The 13,972-nt window shown below is 45.0% G+C and overlaps 1 protein-coding gene across 2 annotated transcripts in view; it reads left to right on the top strand.

Annotated features, from left to right (window-relative positions):
* The window catches only part of roraa (RAR-related orphan receptor A, paralog a), a 190,043-nt gene that overhangs the window by 163,795 nt on the left and 12,276 nt on the right, over window positions 1-13,972 (top strand). For both annotated transcript variants that reach the window (XM_020631291.3, XM_020631293.3), the window contains 2 exons: window positions 11,649-11,734; window positions 13,203-13,344. In XM_020631291.3, the coding sequence (XP_020486947.1) occupies window positions 11,649-11,734; window positions 13,203-13,344 (228 nt within the window). The remainder of the gene's footprint in view (window positions 1-11,648; window positions 11,735-13,202; window positions 13,345-13,972) is intronic.

Below are 13,972 nucleotides of genomic sequence, written 5' to 3'. Positions count from 1 at the left end.
TACAGCATCAAGATTTGTGAGTGTGTGTGTGTGTGTGTGTGTGTGTGTGTGTGGGAAGCTACTTCAGTTGTTTTCCCTCTCTATAATCTCCCCATCCTTGCACGATGGATTTAGCCTGGCCTTGAATAGGAGAGAGTACAAACTGAGGGAGGGAGTATTCACCCTGTTGACAGATCCCTGGACATGTGATGACGTTAAACAAAGAGGCAAGTCCATTGATTGTTTCATTAACTTTCATTTTTCGCTTGTGAGGAGAACAGAGATCACAACAAGAGGTGCTGTTGAAGCATTGTTACACCCCCTGGGCGATCCCCCTCGCTTCTTATATGATGCATCTAAGCCACTAAAGAAATCTAATCTTAACTATTCAAAAAGAGAGAGAGAGAGAGAGAGAGAGAGAGAGAGGCTTTCTTCACTCTGCGTGCACGGCAGGTTCTTGGCTGTGCATCTGAATTTTAGGCAGCTAGTGTTAACTCTATATTTGGATTCCACTGGAGTGGATTAAGGATTCTTTACTGCAAACCCACGGGATTCTCAGAGACATAAAAGAGGAGACTGTTTGCATCCATGCTATACAAATAATTGCAGGTTTTCAAATCGAGTGTAATTTCAAGCACCAGCTATATAGGAGAGTGTGGGCTTTGATGTACAAATCCACAATTCATGGGGGATTAGCACCCCAAAGGTTAGCAGTTGCTAATTACAGGAGATTGGTTATACATATCTAACAAGGCAAGAAGACAGCCTTAATAAATGTGGGGATTCATCAGGAACAAGGATAAGCGGCATGTGATAAGCGGACATGCATTTGAATCACCACAGACTCACACTCTGTAATGCCACCCTTCATACGAAGAAGGGAGAGGAGCACCGATTGTCTTTCCGAACAGCCTTACCTTGTGCGAGATGAGATGCTCGAGATGCATTTGTGAATGCAGATTTGTGCATTCATATAAATTAACCTCCTCGGATATTCTCCCTGTGTCTCCTGCTGCGGTATTTTTTTTTCTCCTTTACTGTATTTTGCTTGCAGCATTCGGTGCTGCATTACCATAATCCTTGGTTCCCTTCCACAAACCACCACTGGCTAAATGAATCTATTATTTTTGCCTGGAGCCGTAAAGATGCAACAAAATGCAATGCATTGAAGGGAAAGAAACTTGTGATAAGCCTCAAATTTTCTCTATAATAGCCTGTGTACAGCAGACTTTTTAACCCACAGCTGGAAGTGTTGGTGCACTTGACCTTTAGTAATCTGAATGTTACAGGCTTATAAGGAGGTATCAAACGCCATTATGTAATCCTGCACACAGGTCATTCTGCTCTGGATCTCTCCTCTCTGTGTTGTTTGATTCCCCTGACCTACAGCAGCAGACCTGGCTGGTGTGGCCTTGTGTTTTCATATGGCCCTAAATTAAACATGTCCGAGCCACGGCAGGCACTCGCTCCGCCGCAGGAAACACTTTTTCATCTCCTAATGAATGTGCCTGAGGGGGTCCCAGAGGGGGCTCCACTTCACCCCTCATTTGACGGGGGGTTGCTGCCTGTGCCTTCACACTGAGGAGCAACCTCCTGGAGAGGGGCCTCCCACTTCATCTGTACGTCCCACGCTCCCCTGCCCTAGACCACTGGACTGCTCTGTCTCCATCCTTCTTTCTCTCTTTCAACCCTTCCCTGCCTCCACTTCTCCCCTCTCATCACGAAGCAAGCTCGTCTTATAGCCGCAGAGCCAGGCATGAAAGGGCCGAGCTCCTAATGTCATTTTAATGGCCTTATTTGGTCTGATGTGGTCATGATTTATCACTTCAGCCTCACCTCTAATGTCCTCTTCACTATCTACTTGACTCTCACTTTCACAACAAGTCAAAGATTATATTTTTTTGCACCCCGTGATGAGGAACAGGTTGATAAAGCTAACCAGGAAATGTATTGGGAAGCTCCACTTCCTTCCCAAGCATGCCATCTTTTTTTATATGATCTGATATAGAAATCAGCATTACCTGAGCACAGAGAGCCAGACATGTGTTTGCATTTGTGAAGCACCGTCACAGGCCTGATGTCCTGCTTTGGCTCAGGGGTTTCCTCATAGTGCAGTGCTACAAATACCCACCTCATCATGTAGAAAATATTGACAGCTTCCTGTCATTAATGAAGCAACAACGCACAGACAACTCATGGCTGTTGTGAGGCATCAGGAAGAGGAGAGAGAGACAGAGAGAGACAGAGAGAGAGAGCTATACCCCGCCTGTCAGCTGACTCTGTGAGCTTTCACATGGCAGCAGAGCAGGCTGAAGAGCTGATTGTTATTCCAGGGCTTTTGGGATGTGTTTATGCAATCATTAATCTTGGCTCTTGTTTATTTGCCTGGGATTAGAGTACCACAGTGCATTCACCGGCAGTCAGGGAGGCCGGTTCACCCAAAGGTAGCAGCAAGCAAGCAAGCACTTGGGCCTTCCTCTGTACTGCGAAGCAAGCGTGTGAGGAGGAAAGCATGCTTTGCGCATGGCTGCTTAATCCTGCCATGTTAAACAAAACCAGGCCAGTGTTTGTAGGACTGTGAAAACAGCAGTGCAAGGGGAATGTGCCTCACATGCTGTAAGCAAGTCTGTGAACTCCGTGTGGCAGTAGACACTCCTGTCGTCTAGGAATGCCTTTCATACGGTCTGCTACATGTGGAGGACGACAGAGGAGTCTCTCAGCAGCTCCTTCACACTCAACACAGATACTAGTTGTTCGCTTTGTAATTGAAGTAAAGGTCAGAAAATGAAACTTCCATCACAGGCAAGCCTTTAGATTTAACAGATTTGAATGGTCTTGTTTTATTCTTTTAAAAAAGTGCATTTGGGGTAAATCCAGCCGGTGCATTCAGGAACAGGTTAAAGTTATGATCACAATGCTTTGAGATACACTGTTGTAACTGCAAAGAAACCAAAAGTAATTACAAGTTTGCAATAAACATGTAACTGCTTTGAAGCCAATCAAGCTACACATATATTAGTGATATACAATGACCTATTAGTGCAACTCTTATGCAAGCCATTGAAATTCATTGCCTCAGTTTACTTCCCGTGGCCCTCATACTGCCTGAAGCAAAATGAAACAAACAGATTGATTTTTAAAACGCTCTGTAAATTTCATCACAAGTAAATATTTAACATGGTCATGATCATAACATTTCTCTTTGATCAGACTGAACATTTTGTAGCACTGCGGATAAATGATGCATGGTGGAAGTGCTCGCAGTAACTTATTAAGAAACCGATAGCCGAGGGCACTATATATGGATTAGATAATGGCTCTAAATCAGTTTCATTTGCTCTCTGCACCTGTAAGAGGGGGCTGCGGAAATCTTTGATCGCCATATAACAGGGCTGTGTGCACACACACACAAAAAAAAAGGGCACACAAGAGGAGGAAAAACAAAAGTGGTCAAGGTAAAAACAGAAACCGCACTATCTTAGAAAGCTCTACTTCTTCCCCATGACACCGGTGTTCTGTGGAAAGGTTGGGTGCCTCTAGTTTCAGCTCTATCAGGCTGTGGATCTTTGAGCAGCAGGATTCAGTATCCTAGCTAATGTAACAAGGCTCATTTGTCTCAATCACACGTCCCTGGAAGTATCGGCTGGCCATCGATGTCATTCATCTTCCCCGTCCTTGGCTGCTCTTTTTCAGCTGATGAAAACCAAAGACCTTCAAGCAGAATGGCGGAGCTGTTGTAAAGAAGTGCTCATCAGCCCGGCTGTAAAAACTGTTGAGTAGAGGTGGTGAAGTGTGGAGCGTATTTACATTGTAGACTATATCCTTTCAAGGATTCATTAAAGGTAGACAGGCTTGCACATGTTTTGGCGGCTGACTTTTCATTTTGAGATTTATCTTTCACACTTCTTTCATCAAATGGTGAGATCATATTTTTTCATCTAGGCTCCACCATGAACAGTTGTCTGTGTCCACTATCTCAGTATCTCAGCCTGTCCACAGCCCGAGCAGCTATGGCTGAAACACTTGGTACGACCAATGTGACATAAATGATGTGTTTAGATTTTTATTTGATTTATATCGTATAAAATCCACAGCACCATAATATTAAAATCGTTAATTTCGTCATGGATATTTTTTACATTTTAAATAAAGATTAAAATCTTTTAAAATCATAAAATACGAGTCAAAACCTTAAAAAAAATATTTTAGGATTTTAAAAAAATGTCTGCAACCTCTAATCTGTTAGATAGACAGAAAGACACAGCCAAAATATGCTGCAGATATACATATTATACATTTTTAAAGGATTATTTTCAATTATTTTACACTCTTACACCATTGATCCTGCACATTTTCTTATGTAGAGAGATATTTCATCAGGTCATTGCTTTCATAATGCGTTCATTTTTTTTCTCTCCTCTTAAAATATTGATTTCAAATGTTTTGGAAAAAAGCTCAGCACTCAATCCATTAACACATGTGCTGCCTCCCCCTCCTGCGCAGTGCTTGCTTCATGATGTCAGCTCCAATGGAAACACTGACTCGCTTCATAACTGGAGGCTTACGCCGAGCTTCCCCCTTCGATGGAGCAAATCAAGATCATGATTACTATCTGGCCCGTGCAGCCGCTCTGCGTTGTCTGGAAACATGTTTTCCTAAGGAGACCACTGAGGGACAATTACTGTCAGCTGAACTATTCAGCCTGCTTTCCATGTGTAAACTGGCTCCGTGCCTCTGACCCACTGACCCCGAGCAGCAGCATGAGACTGGACCTCAAGCACCTCTCCTTTTTTCCTCTCTTCCCCCTCGCACCCTATCCCCAACAACTGAGGCACCCAAATATGCACTTTGCAAATGTCTGAAATAGTCACACAAAATGCTCATTCTGTGCAGTCTGTCGTGCCTCTGGCAAAATGAGCGTGCAGGAAGTTGTATGGATGTAAGTTTTGATGCCTTTGTACTCAAAAACCAACAGCAGAATTCTGGTTGTCTTACAGAAATGCATACTAATACAGCAATTATAAGAGGAAGAAAGTTGGACAGTATGGCAGTAGCAAATTCCCCTGGTGCTATGGAACAAGGCTCTTTGTTGTTATGTAAAGGTTTCTGCATGTAATTGCAGTGGATGTTTTGAAGGATTCATTATTTATATATTCCTGTGTTGTTTTTTTTTTGTTTTTTTAATCTTTTATGAAGGAGCCTTCCAGGCTGCCGTTCCTGCAGGGAGACGTGTGGCTGAAAAGTGCTTTAACTGCCTCACCTCACCACAATCAGGGCTGTAACCTTTGCCTGTTTAGTTCAGGTGGCCCGGACTGAACGTTCAGAAGCGCCACATGATCCACGAGCTAAAATCTTAGAATTCTAACCGCAGCTCCTGCACCAGTCAATCAGTCGGTCCTGTGTGATTTCAGCCTCAGTGATTTTTGAGTTTTGGTGCATCCCAATGCCTTTTTTTTGCACACTGAAAGAGTAAAGAAAACAATGCAAAAGCACCTCTGACTCAGACTTCCAACGTTAAAACTTCCATTTCCCACAGACAGACAGCGTATATCACATTTGAATTTATGAAAGGCCCCAACCAAATGATCTAAATAGTTAGACAAAGCATGTAAATATTTGCAACGCACATTTTTTATTCAGCTCTCATGGCTCTCTCTGACTAACTAGGGGCTGGTAGAATGCATAAGTGAGTGCTGTCTACAGATTGTATTTTGCCATCAGAGTAAACAGCGTGAGCCTCTTTTCCTCCCGGCACACATGTGCGCCCGCATGCACACACGCTTGCACACACAGAAGGGGTGTGCCCTCCGGTCCCCGGCACCCATGCACAACTTTTCTTGTCACCGCAGTCACAGACAAGAAGGGGGAAAGGTGGGAGGAAGGGGATACAGATAGAGTGGAGGTGAGGAGTGATGGGGAGAGAGATTTGAGCTCAGGTGGGGCGAGGGAGGGGAGAGGAGCGCCGCACACATGCTACCCTTCATGGTGCTCGTCTGCTCGGTAAACCCAGGCTTTTGTTGTTTCCCCTGGAGTGCAGGCGCGCAGACTCCCAGTCAGGAAGCTCGTCAATCTTTGCCACAACAGCACATAAATTAGTGCCCAAATTACTGTTACGCCAGCGGAGAGAGAGACGCTGAGAGAGAGACGTCTTGTGTTGCGGTTTGGGAATATAGCCTCCCCTCTGCTGCTCCCCTTCATAGAGGGTGTCAGAATGCACTTCAATAAAACAGTCAAGTAAATACAGGCAGAGACATGAAGACAGAAGCACTGCTGTGTTGTACAGGCATCTGGAGTTGGGCAGTGTTGAAATATTAATAGGCCTCACACACAAACAAACACAGAGATGCACGCATGAGTTCATCCAAAAAGCAGCCCAGGGCGACGGTCCAGACCTGAGCTTCAGCAAAGTCACTGCACTGCTATGGAGCATAATAGGGAAAGGCTTAAAGAGCGCCGTCTTTTCAAACGGAAAGATCTCTTCAAATGTGGCTGGTCTCTGGTGAAGGGGGATCGTAGCTTAGGCAGCTAAATGATTGGAGGGGAATTAGCAAAAAAAAAAAAGAAGCATAGGAGATGTGAGAATGTGTCATTTATGTTGCTTTAATCCCTGTGGTCAGAGTATTATTTTTTTTTGTTGACTTCAGCATGTTTATAGGTTGAATGGACGCTGTTCAAAGTGATGATATAGAGTTCTGGTCTGCAGGTGAATTTTTCTGTGCATAGCTTTGTGCTTTTTTTTTGTGTGTGTGCTAGAAACCAGCAAAATGCCATTAGAACAGCTCTGTGGTAATATGCCAGCATATGCGATCCCTAAACAAATAACACATTTATACTCTTCTGCCTGCGTTTTTGCGCAGCCACTGTCCTTTGCCGCTGACATTCAAATAACCTTTCTTCTGCTGCATAAATGGGAATAAAAAAGTATTGTGTTGTGCGACTTCACATGACAGCGGCGCCCTGGCAGATGAAAAGAGGCAGGATTGTGATTCCTAGCTCTTGTTAGGCTGTCGTCTCTCTACAGCTAGATCTGACTGCCATGGGTATCTGTTTAGAGAAGACTCTGTTTATCAACCGACAGCTGATCTCCGGCACCAAATGGGGAGTTCATGTAGCAAAAAAAAAAAAAATGCATAGCAGCATATGATGATGGAGGAACATTTTGTCATGCACATTTGCCAGTTCATGCTCCCCCCCCTGCTATTTGTGTGTTGTGACCTTGTGCAAACGTTGCTGTTGTCTTTTTCAGGAAAATCTACTTTTTGTTTAACAGTCCCAACATCCGACCTATGAGGCTTTTTAAGCTTTTGTTTGGTTGTTATTGCAAAAATATCTCCAAAGGGAGCATGTATTAACACGGTTTGTCTGATGAAGAGGAAATCGTTAATCTGTTCATAATGCTGCGCCCTGTCCAGTTCCTTACATAATCTCTGACATGATCCCGCTGGCTTGCGTCACTCCATCATTGACAGCTGTCAACACGGCACAACGGACGCACACTGGTACACACTCGAACACCGTCATGCACAGATAACGGCAAATGTGTTTGTTTGTTTTTTCGCTCCAAATGCGTCACATGTGTTGAACAGTTAAAGAAGCCTTGATTTCAAACCCTCATTTATTCGCACATCTATCCATGAATCATCAGGCCATGAGAAAATGATTTAATGGTCCAATCAAGTAATGGGTTAAGCTTTTCTGCATTATGACGGTCGCCTGGGCATGGGTCTGTAATGTAAGGGATAAACATAATCCTTCAACGTTATGTCAGTAGTCCAAGGGTTCAGTGGGAACAGCCAGGAGATTTGGACGAGTGATTTTCCATGTTTGCACAAGCCTGTGTGATTTTTTTTTAGTTGCGTTTAAGTTTCTTGTGCATGCTTAATCAAACATTTGAGCAATGTAATCGTTAGAAAAAAGTATGAGATCATTTAAAGAATGATTGCTGGACACTTAATAAAATCTGCAATGTTTGCAGAAGAAGATGCAGCTAGCAGATCCTGCTAAGTGAAAGCTTGTATTTTCACAATTTTGTGTGGGGAATGACACTTTACATAATTTAATGGAGCAATGCAATATCTGCAGTGCATATGGAGGAAGTGTTCTGTCTTACAGTGTCTGTCTATATGATGCTAACAGTGAAATAAAGTGTGACAGGGCTGCTGTAAGCTCTTAGTGAGCATTTGGCGCATTGTTCCGGTTGTTCACGTTAGACTGTCACTTTCCTGGGCCTGGATAGCATAGTGTAGCCTTAGCAATGGGTGGATCTTGGGGCTGTGGAGAAGACAGTGAAGGGCACTGGGTGAACATGCAGAGGCCTTGCTGCCCTATTGTACATGTGCTCTGAGTGACACGTCATCCCCTCAAAGGGCCTGCTAGTGTGGTGAATCAGTGTCCTTGAACCGCTCAACCGCAGACAGACAAAGAGCAAGCTTTAGCATTCGCTGTCTCCCCTCGCTGCCATGCCCATTGTCCAAGACGCCCACGCCAGGCTGTAGCGTCGCAAACAGGAAATCAGTCTTTTAGCGTCACTGACCGGCTCTTCTGGTTATGCGCGCGGCGGTGTGATTGGGCTGCAGTGTGATTCACACGTAATCCCGCCGCCTCAGCAGGTGTCTTTGAAGTGGCCTACGTGAAGAGGCCATCTCGCAGTGCTGTGAGGAGCGGCAGGCTGGCTGGGATGGGCTTTAGCATGGCTGCCGGTCTAACTGTGCCTGGCTTTGATGTCGTAAACAGAGCAGGCAGGGCTGGCTGGCAGGGAAGCGGGCAGGCAGGCGGGCAGACAGACAGGCATGGGGGGAGGCGCGGTGAATGGGATCAGTGGCACTGCGCTGGTCGGGCTCAAGCGAGCCAGCAGCTGCCTGTTTCACACCAAGAAGCAGTTAACACCGCAGCTCATGTCAATAGATATTGACTGCCAGATTGGGAGTGCTCATAAGCACAGGCCTTTTTGTTTAACTCGCTCCCCTGTGTGATTTCACTTTAGATCATCCTCAGTGTCTCAAGTGTAGCTTAGCGGGCAGATGACCAGTCACTCAAGAGAACAAGTTGCACTCTCATACAGATACACAAATATTGACCCTAGCTGAGGATGTTGGTGACTTCATGGTGTATTCCATTGCAGTTGTGTCATTGCTCTGTATAATTCTCTTTCACTCCCCTCTCCACATCGTTTTGAAAGCAGCTTATCCCAGTGTGGAAATAACTATATGTTCAGACTGAGGTCTTTTCTCTCACAGGAACCAAAGAGCCTGCCTCAGCCGGCACAGAGACAAACCCTTTTTACTGCTGAGTGCACTGAGCATCCAGAGGCTTGTGCAGCGGTGTAGGGAGAGGGGTGTTAGCTGGTGAGACTGTGTGCACTCAGGGCCTTCCTGCTGCAGATAGGGCTTTGTGAGGCATGCTTGTGTATGCGTACGCCTGCCCGGCCTGGCACCCCCGCGTCTCTGCTCCCACTGCTTTCACCTGATGTGGCACAGCCTCTGTCAGGCCTGAGCGAGCGCCCAGCCAGCTCCGTTTCTTCAGGAGGGATGAAGGCATCTCACAGCTATGCTGTGGGGGTGGGGAAGCTAGCAGCAGCCTAAGCCTGAAGCTATCAGAGGCTGGAGCTCTGAGCCAAAAGCCTGTGGGCTGGATGGGGTGGGTGGAAGCTTGGCTTAACTTAGCAAGACAACCATAGCCACAGCCCTGCACTGCCACCCAATGGCCGGGGCCTTTCACTGCAACCTTGAGTTCACAATAACCACAGCTAGTCATAATTACAGCACGCTTCAGTTGTTGTGAGTGCATGTCAGAACAAATTATGTAAGTAATGAGGCTGAAAATGCTAAAGGAGTTGAAACACACTGCACTGCTAATGCTCATGCAGGGAGAACACAAAAACAAACAATAGAGTGCACTCATACAGAGATAGACCTAACTGAAAAACAAGCGACTGTGCACAGTAAGGAAAAGATTAATTATAAATTAACCCTCTCAGTTAGGTTGTCACAGTCCGCCTCCTGCGTGGATTTCACTCTAATCCGGGCCAACGAGGTGCAGTGCCCTCTATTGTATGTGCGAATCACAAATCGCGGGAGGTGTTGTCTGGAGGAGAATTAACTGTGCATGTTCTACCACTCCCTTTTGTTCATTTTACTAAAATGTAGGCTAATTCCATGTAAACACGGCCGGTCTTGTTGACTCCAGCAGCGCGAGGAGAACAGACACAGATTCCTGAATGAATAGAGTGTGGCTCCGGGGTTAGTGGATTAGAGGCTCTGTGTTAAGGGCCTCTCTCGGGCATGCCTCAGGGACAAGGACATTATCCACATGACACATTACAAGCTCTGAGGCAGATGATTAAAATGGGAAGGGATCTCTGGATTGAACCCGGGCAAGAGAACTTTTGATGTGATCAAACTAGTTTAAAGAGGTTGGATGTTAAGGTTTAAGAGGGACATTTGAAGCTCTACATTTTGGGTAGAGGCATTACAGCAGACAGTCAGGCCTAGCTGGAGGCGAGAGGCTGATGTAACACTTTGACATAGTGAATATATCACCTCCTTTTGAAAATTATTATTTTAATTTTTATTGCATCTTATTAAGGCAAGATTATTATATTCCTCTCCTAATTGGCACAGACGTGTGTTGCAATAGCTCGATGTGCTCTGATTGGCTGGCTGCTTTGCTGGTTGAGAGAAAAAAAAAGAAAAGCATTACATCGTGAGAAAATATCCCGCGGTGATCTTTCCTCGATTTAGATCAGATAGCGGAGCTCGTCTGGCGCTGCACTGCACTGCTGGGATAGAGGGACTGAGATGTTGGAGATGAGGAGGAAGGCTGTGAGATAAAGATCTCTAGAGGGAAAAGGAGAGAGAGAGAGGAGGACAGAGAGAGAGCGGGGGGGGGGGGGGGCATCAGTGGCTGCAGTGATAAAGCAGAGAGCAGAGGGACGAGCTGGGAGTTCTACATCTCTGATGTCTGTGTGTTCTGTCTGTTCGTTTGCGTCGCCCTGTGGTCTGCTCCTGAAGAGAAGGCCTACGATGGATGAGGCCTGTCCTCTCTGGGCTTTTGTCCTCAACGGCGGCGGAATCGCACGCCTGTCAACAGCACAACACCACAGCCAGACACCCACTGTACACTTTTTTTTCCCATAGACAGACACACAACCACACACTCCTACAAGCATCGGCCATGTTTTCATTCTATGTGGCCTTTAAGATTGACTCCTTTAAGGGTTTTGAAGTTCAAGTGGCTTCATGAAGTCAAGTTTTCCAGCAGAGAATATGTGTAATGGTGCAGCTAAATAAGCCTTTGTCATCACATAAGGGCCAGAATTACTCCTAAGGAAGTAGATCAAGGTTTGTGGGTAGGTGGCATTAGCTTATGTAAGTTGTGTTTGGGGTACAAATTGACACCATGTTTACTTTAGTTGCTTATGAGGACTTAAAATGGCCTCCCTGCCTTCACACGAAGACACACACACACTCCTCTGTAAATATTCAGCTAATGCTCTCTGTGGAAGTGAGGATTCAAAAAAGCACCGGATGAGATGTTTTTAGCAGCACAGTGCTCTTTCATGTTCCAACATGGATCCATGGTGAGGCTGTTGTACGGTGACTTGTGACAGCAAAAAAAATGATGGTTTTTTTTCTCATTTCTTTCATTCCCCTTTTTTTCCTTGTCTCCAGCTCAAATCGAAATAATTCCCTGCAAGATCTGTGGAGACAAATCATCAGGCATCCATTACGGCGTGATAACATGTGAAGGCTGTAAGGTAAGCACCAAGAGACTCTGTGTGTGTGTGTGTGTGTGTGTGTGTGTGTGTGTGTGTTCAGTGTGTGTGTGTGTGTGTGTGTGTGTGTGTGTGTGTCTGTGTGTGTGTGACGGACAGGAGAGCTGCTTGAATGGGAAAGACAGGGAAAATTGAGATCATAAAGGAAGTTGCTCCCAAGGAAAAGGTTTGAAAATGTTGCTGTATTTTGTCGATGAGTTTAGGAAGGGTGTACGAAGTGTAAACACACAAAAGATGATCATTAAAGTGGTCAAACGGCACACAGGACATCACAGAAAAAAAACACAATTAGGAGGACAAAGTCATTTCTCCGCCTTGCTCTGCCTTCCCTCCCAGGGACATGTCTTTTCACTGTTTTTTTTTTTTCTTTTTCTTTTTTGCTACTGCTGCAGCCTGCTCTTCTTGAAATAAAATGATCAAAAGGAGAGTGCTTTGAATTATAGCAGATTGTTGGCTGTTTGCTACAGTATTGCTTCCACTGAAGCTGCCTTTTGTACTGTTTCAAATGCACCAGCCATTCACTGTGAGGGGAATTTTGTGCTTAGAGTGTATTCTTGTCCCTGTGCTTGTCACCAGGCACATCATTAGCATTCCTCAGCCAGCCTGCACCTTTACTGTTTGCTCCTGTGTGTGTGTGTGTGTGTGTGTGTGTGTGTGTGTGTGTGTCAGAGAGAGAGAGAGAGAGAGAGAGAGAGGTTCCTTTCAGCTAGTCTTCCCACTGCTCCTCTCCCTCACACAGGAGCTGGGAAGAACAAAACACTAAAGAATAAACTGCTGAAATCTATCTTTAATGATTGCTAATTAGTTGAAGGCAGAGAGGCCTTTAATGATATGTGCGAGTAAAAAAAGAGTTTGGACCATAAATCATAGCATTATTAAAGAGTGCTGCTTGTCACTGGCAGTTATAGCCTGTTTCCATAATAGCTTCCATTATAAAGCAACTTGGCAGCTGTCAGCTGTTTTCTTGTAATTAAACAGCCAATGAGCAGCTAATTAAGACATATGTGTGTGGAGCAGTAGAGTGGGGCATGTTAATGATGTGCTGGAATCAATTCATTAAGTCAAAGGATGAGGAATCCAGTCGGTGTGCACCCGCAATCCTTTAGCACTGCACATGCCAGCGCTGCGTTAATCAACACTAATAACCCTGCTGAAGAAAAATACCATCCAGTGTTATCAGTCCTACCCAAACACACCACCCTCCTGCTGCACACACTGGTGCAAAACAAAGCTCGAACAGCCAGAAGAACACAAGCGCAGAATGTTCTAATCTGTTAGGTGGCTTTTAAATGATATTAACACAAGGTGTACAATAAACTACAATCATTCTGCAACACATTATGTGATCTGTGAATCACTCTGAAGACCATGAATTGATCTTTCAGTCCCAGATCATATTTTTTCCACCCATAGTGGTAAGTCCAGTAACCCGAGGTGTCTCCATCCACAGGGCTTCTTCAGGAGGAGTCAGCAGAGCAATGCAGCGTACTCATGCCCCCGTCAGAAGAACTGCCTGATCGACCGCACCAGCCGCAACCGCTGCCAGCACTGCCGGCTGCAGAAGTGCCTGGCAGTGGGCATGTCCAGAGATGGTAAGTGCTTCATGGTGGAGGTGGGATAATGAAGCAGTATGGTGGGGTGTGCCGGGAGAGGTAAAGAGCCCAAGTTTAAGCTCCTGTGTGGGCCAGAATCAGCTGAAGTGTCTTTAGACCAGATTTGGAAACCGGTGATAGAAGAAGGAATTGTCTAATATCAGCTGTCCATTTTCTGAACTATTGATCATGTGCATTTAGTGCCCATCATTTATTGCATGCCGCTACTGGCCTTCTATAAAACCGTTAGTGTAGTGTAGTGTAGTAATCTGATCCAGAGTTCTTGTGTTACCAAAATCAGCTTTAGCCTCCAATTCCACCTTAAAATGTGGTGTGGCTTGTTTGCCAGTCAATGCACCTTTCCAATCCAAGATTTAATCAACCCACCCAACACCTTCCATTTCAGGTAAATGATCATGTTACAAAATCAAAGTAGATCCATAGCACAAGAGTGTTGTGGTTTTTTTTTTCAAAGCTGTAAGTGAAATAGCATCATTCAGATCATAAAACAACACTCAGCGCAAAACTTTTGTAACAGATTATCTACCTTCAAATGACATTAGCACATGTGCATGCTACATTGTGTTACATGTTATTGTTATTTTGTAGTTTATTACAAAATAAACAC

This window comes from Labrus bergylta, chromosome 7, assembly GCF_963930695.1.
Source record: "Labrus bergylta chromosome 7, fLabBer1.1, whole genome shotgun sequence".
Taxonomy (NCBI): Eukaryota; Metazoa; Chordata; class Actinopteri; order Labriformes; family Labridae; genus Labrus; species Labrus bergylta.
This window is presented reverse-complemented; position numbering and strand designations above follow the sequence as displayed.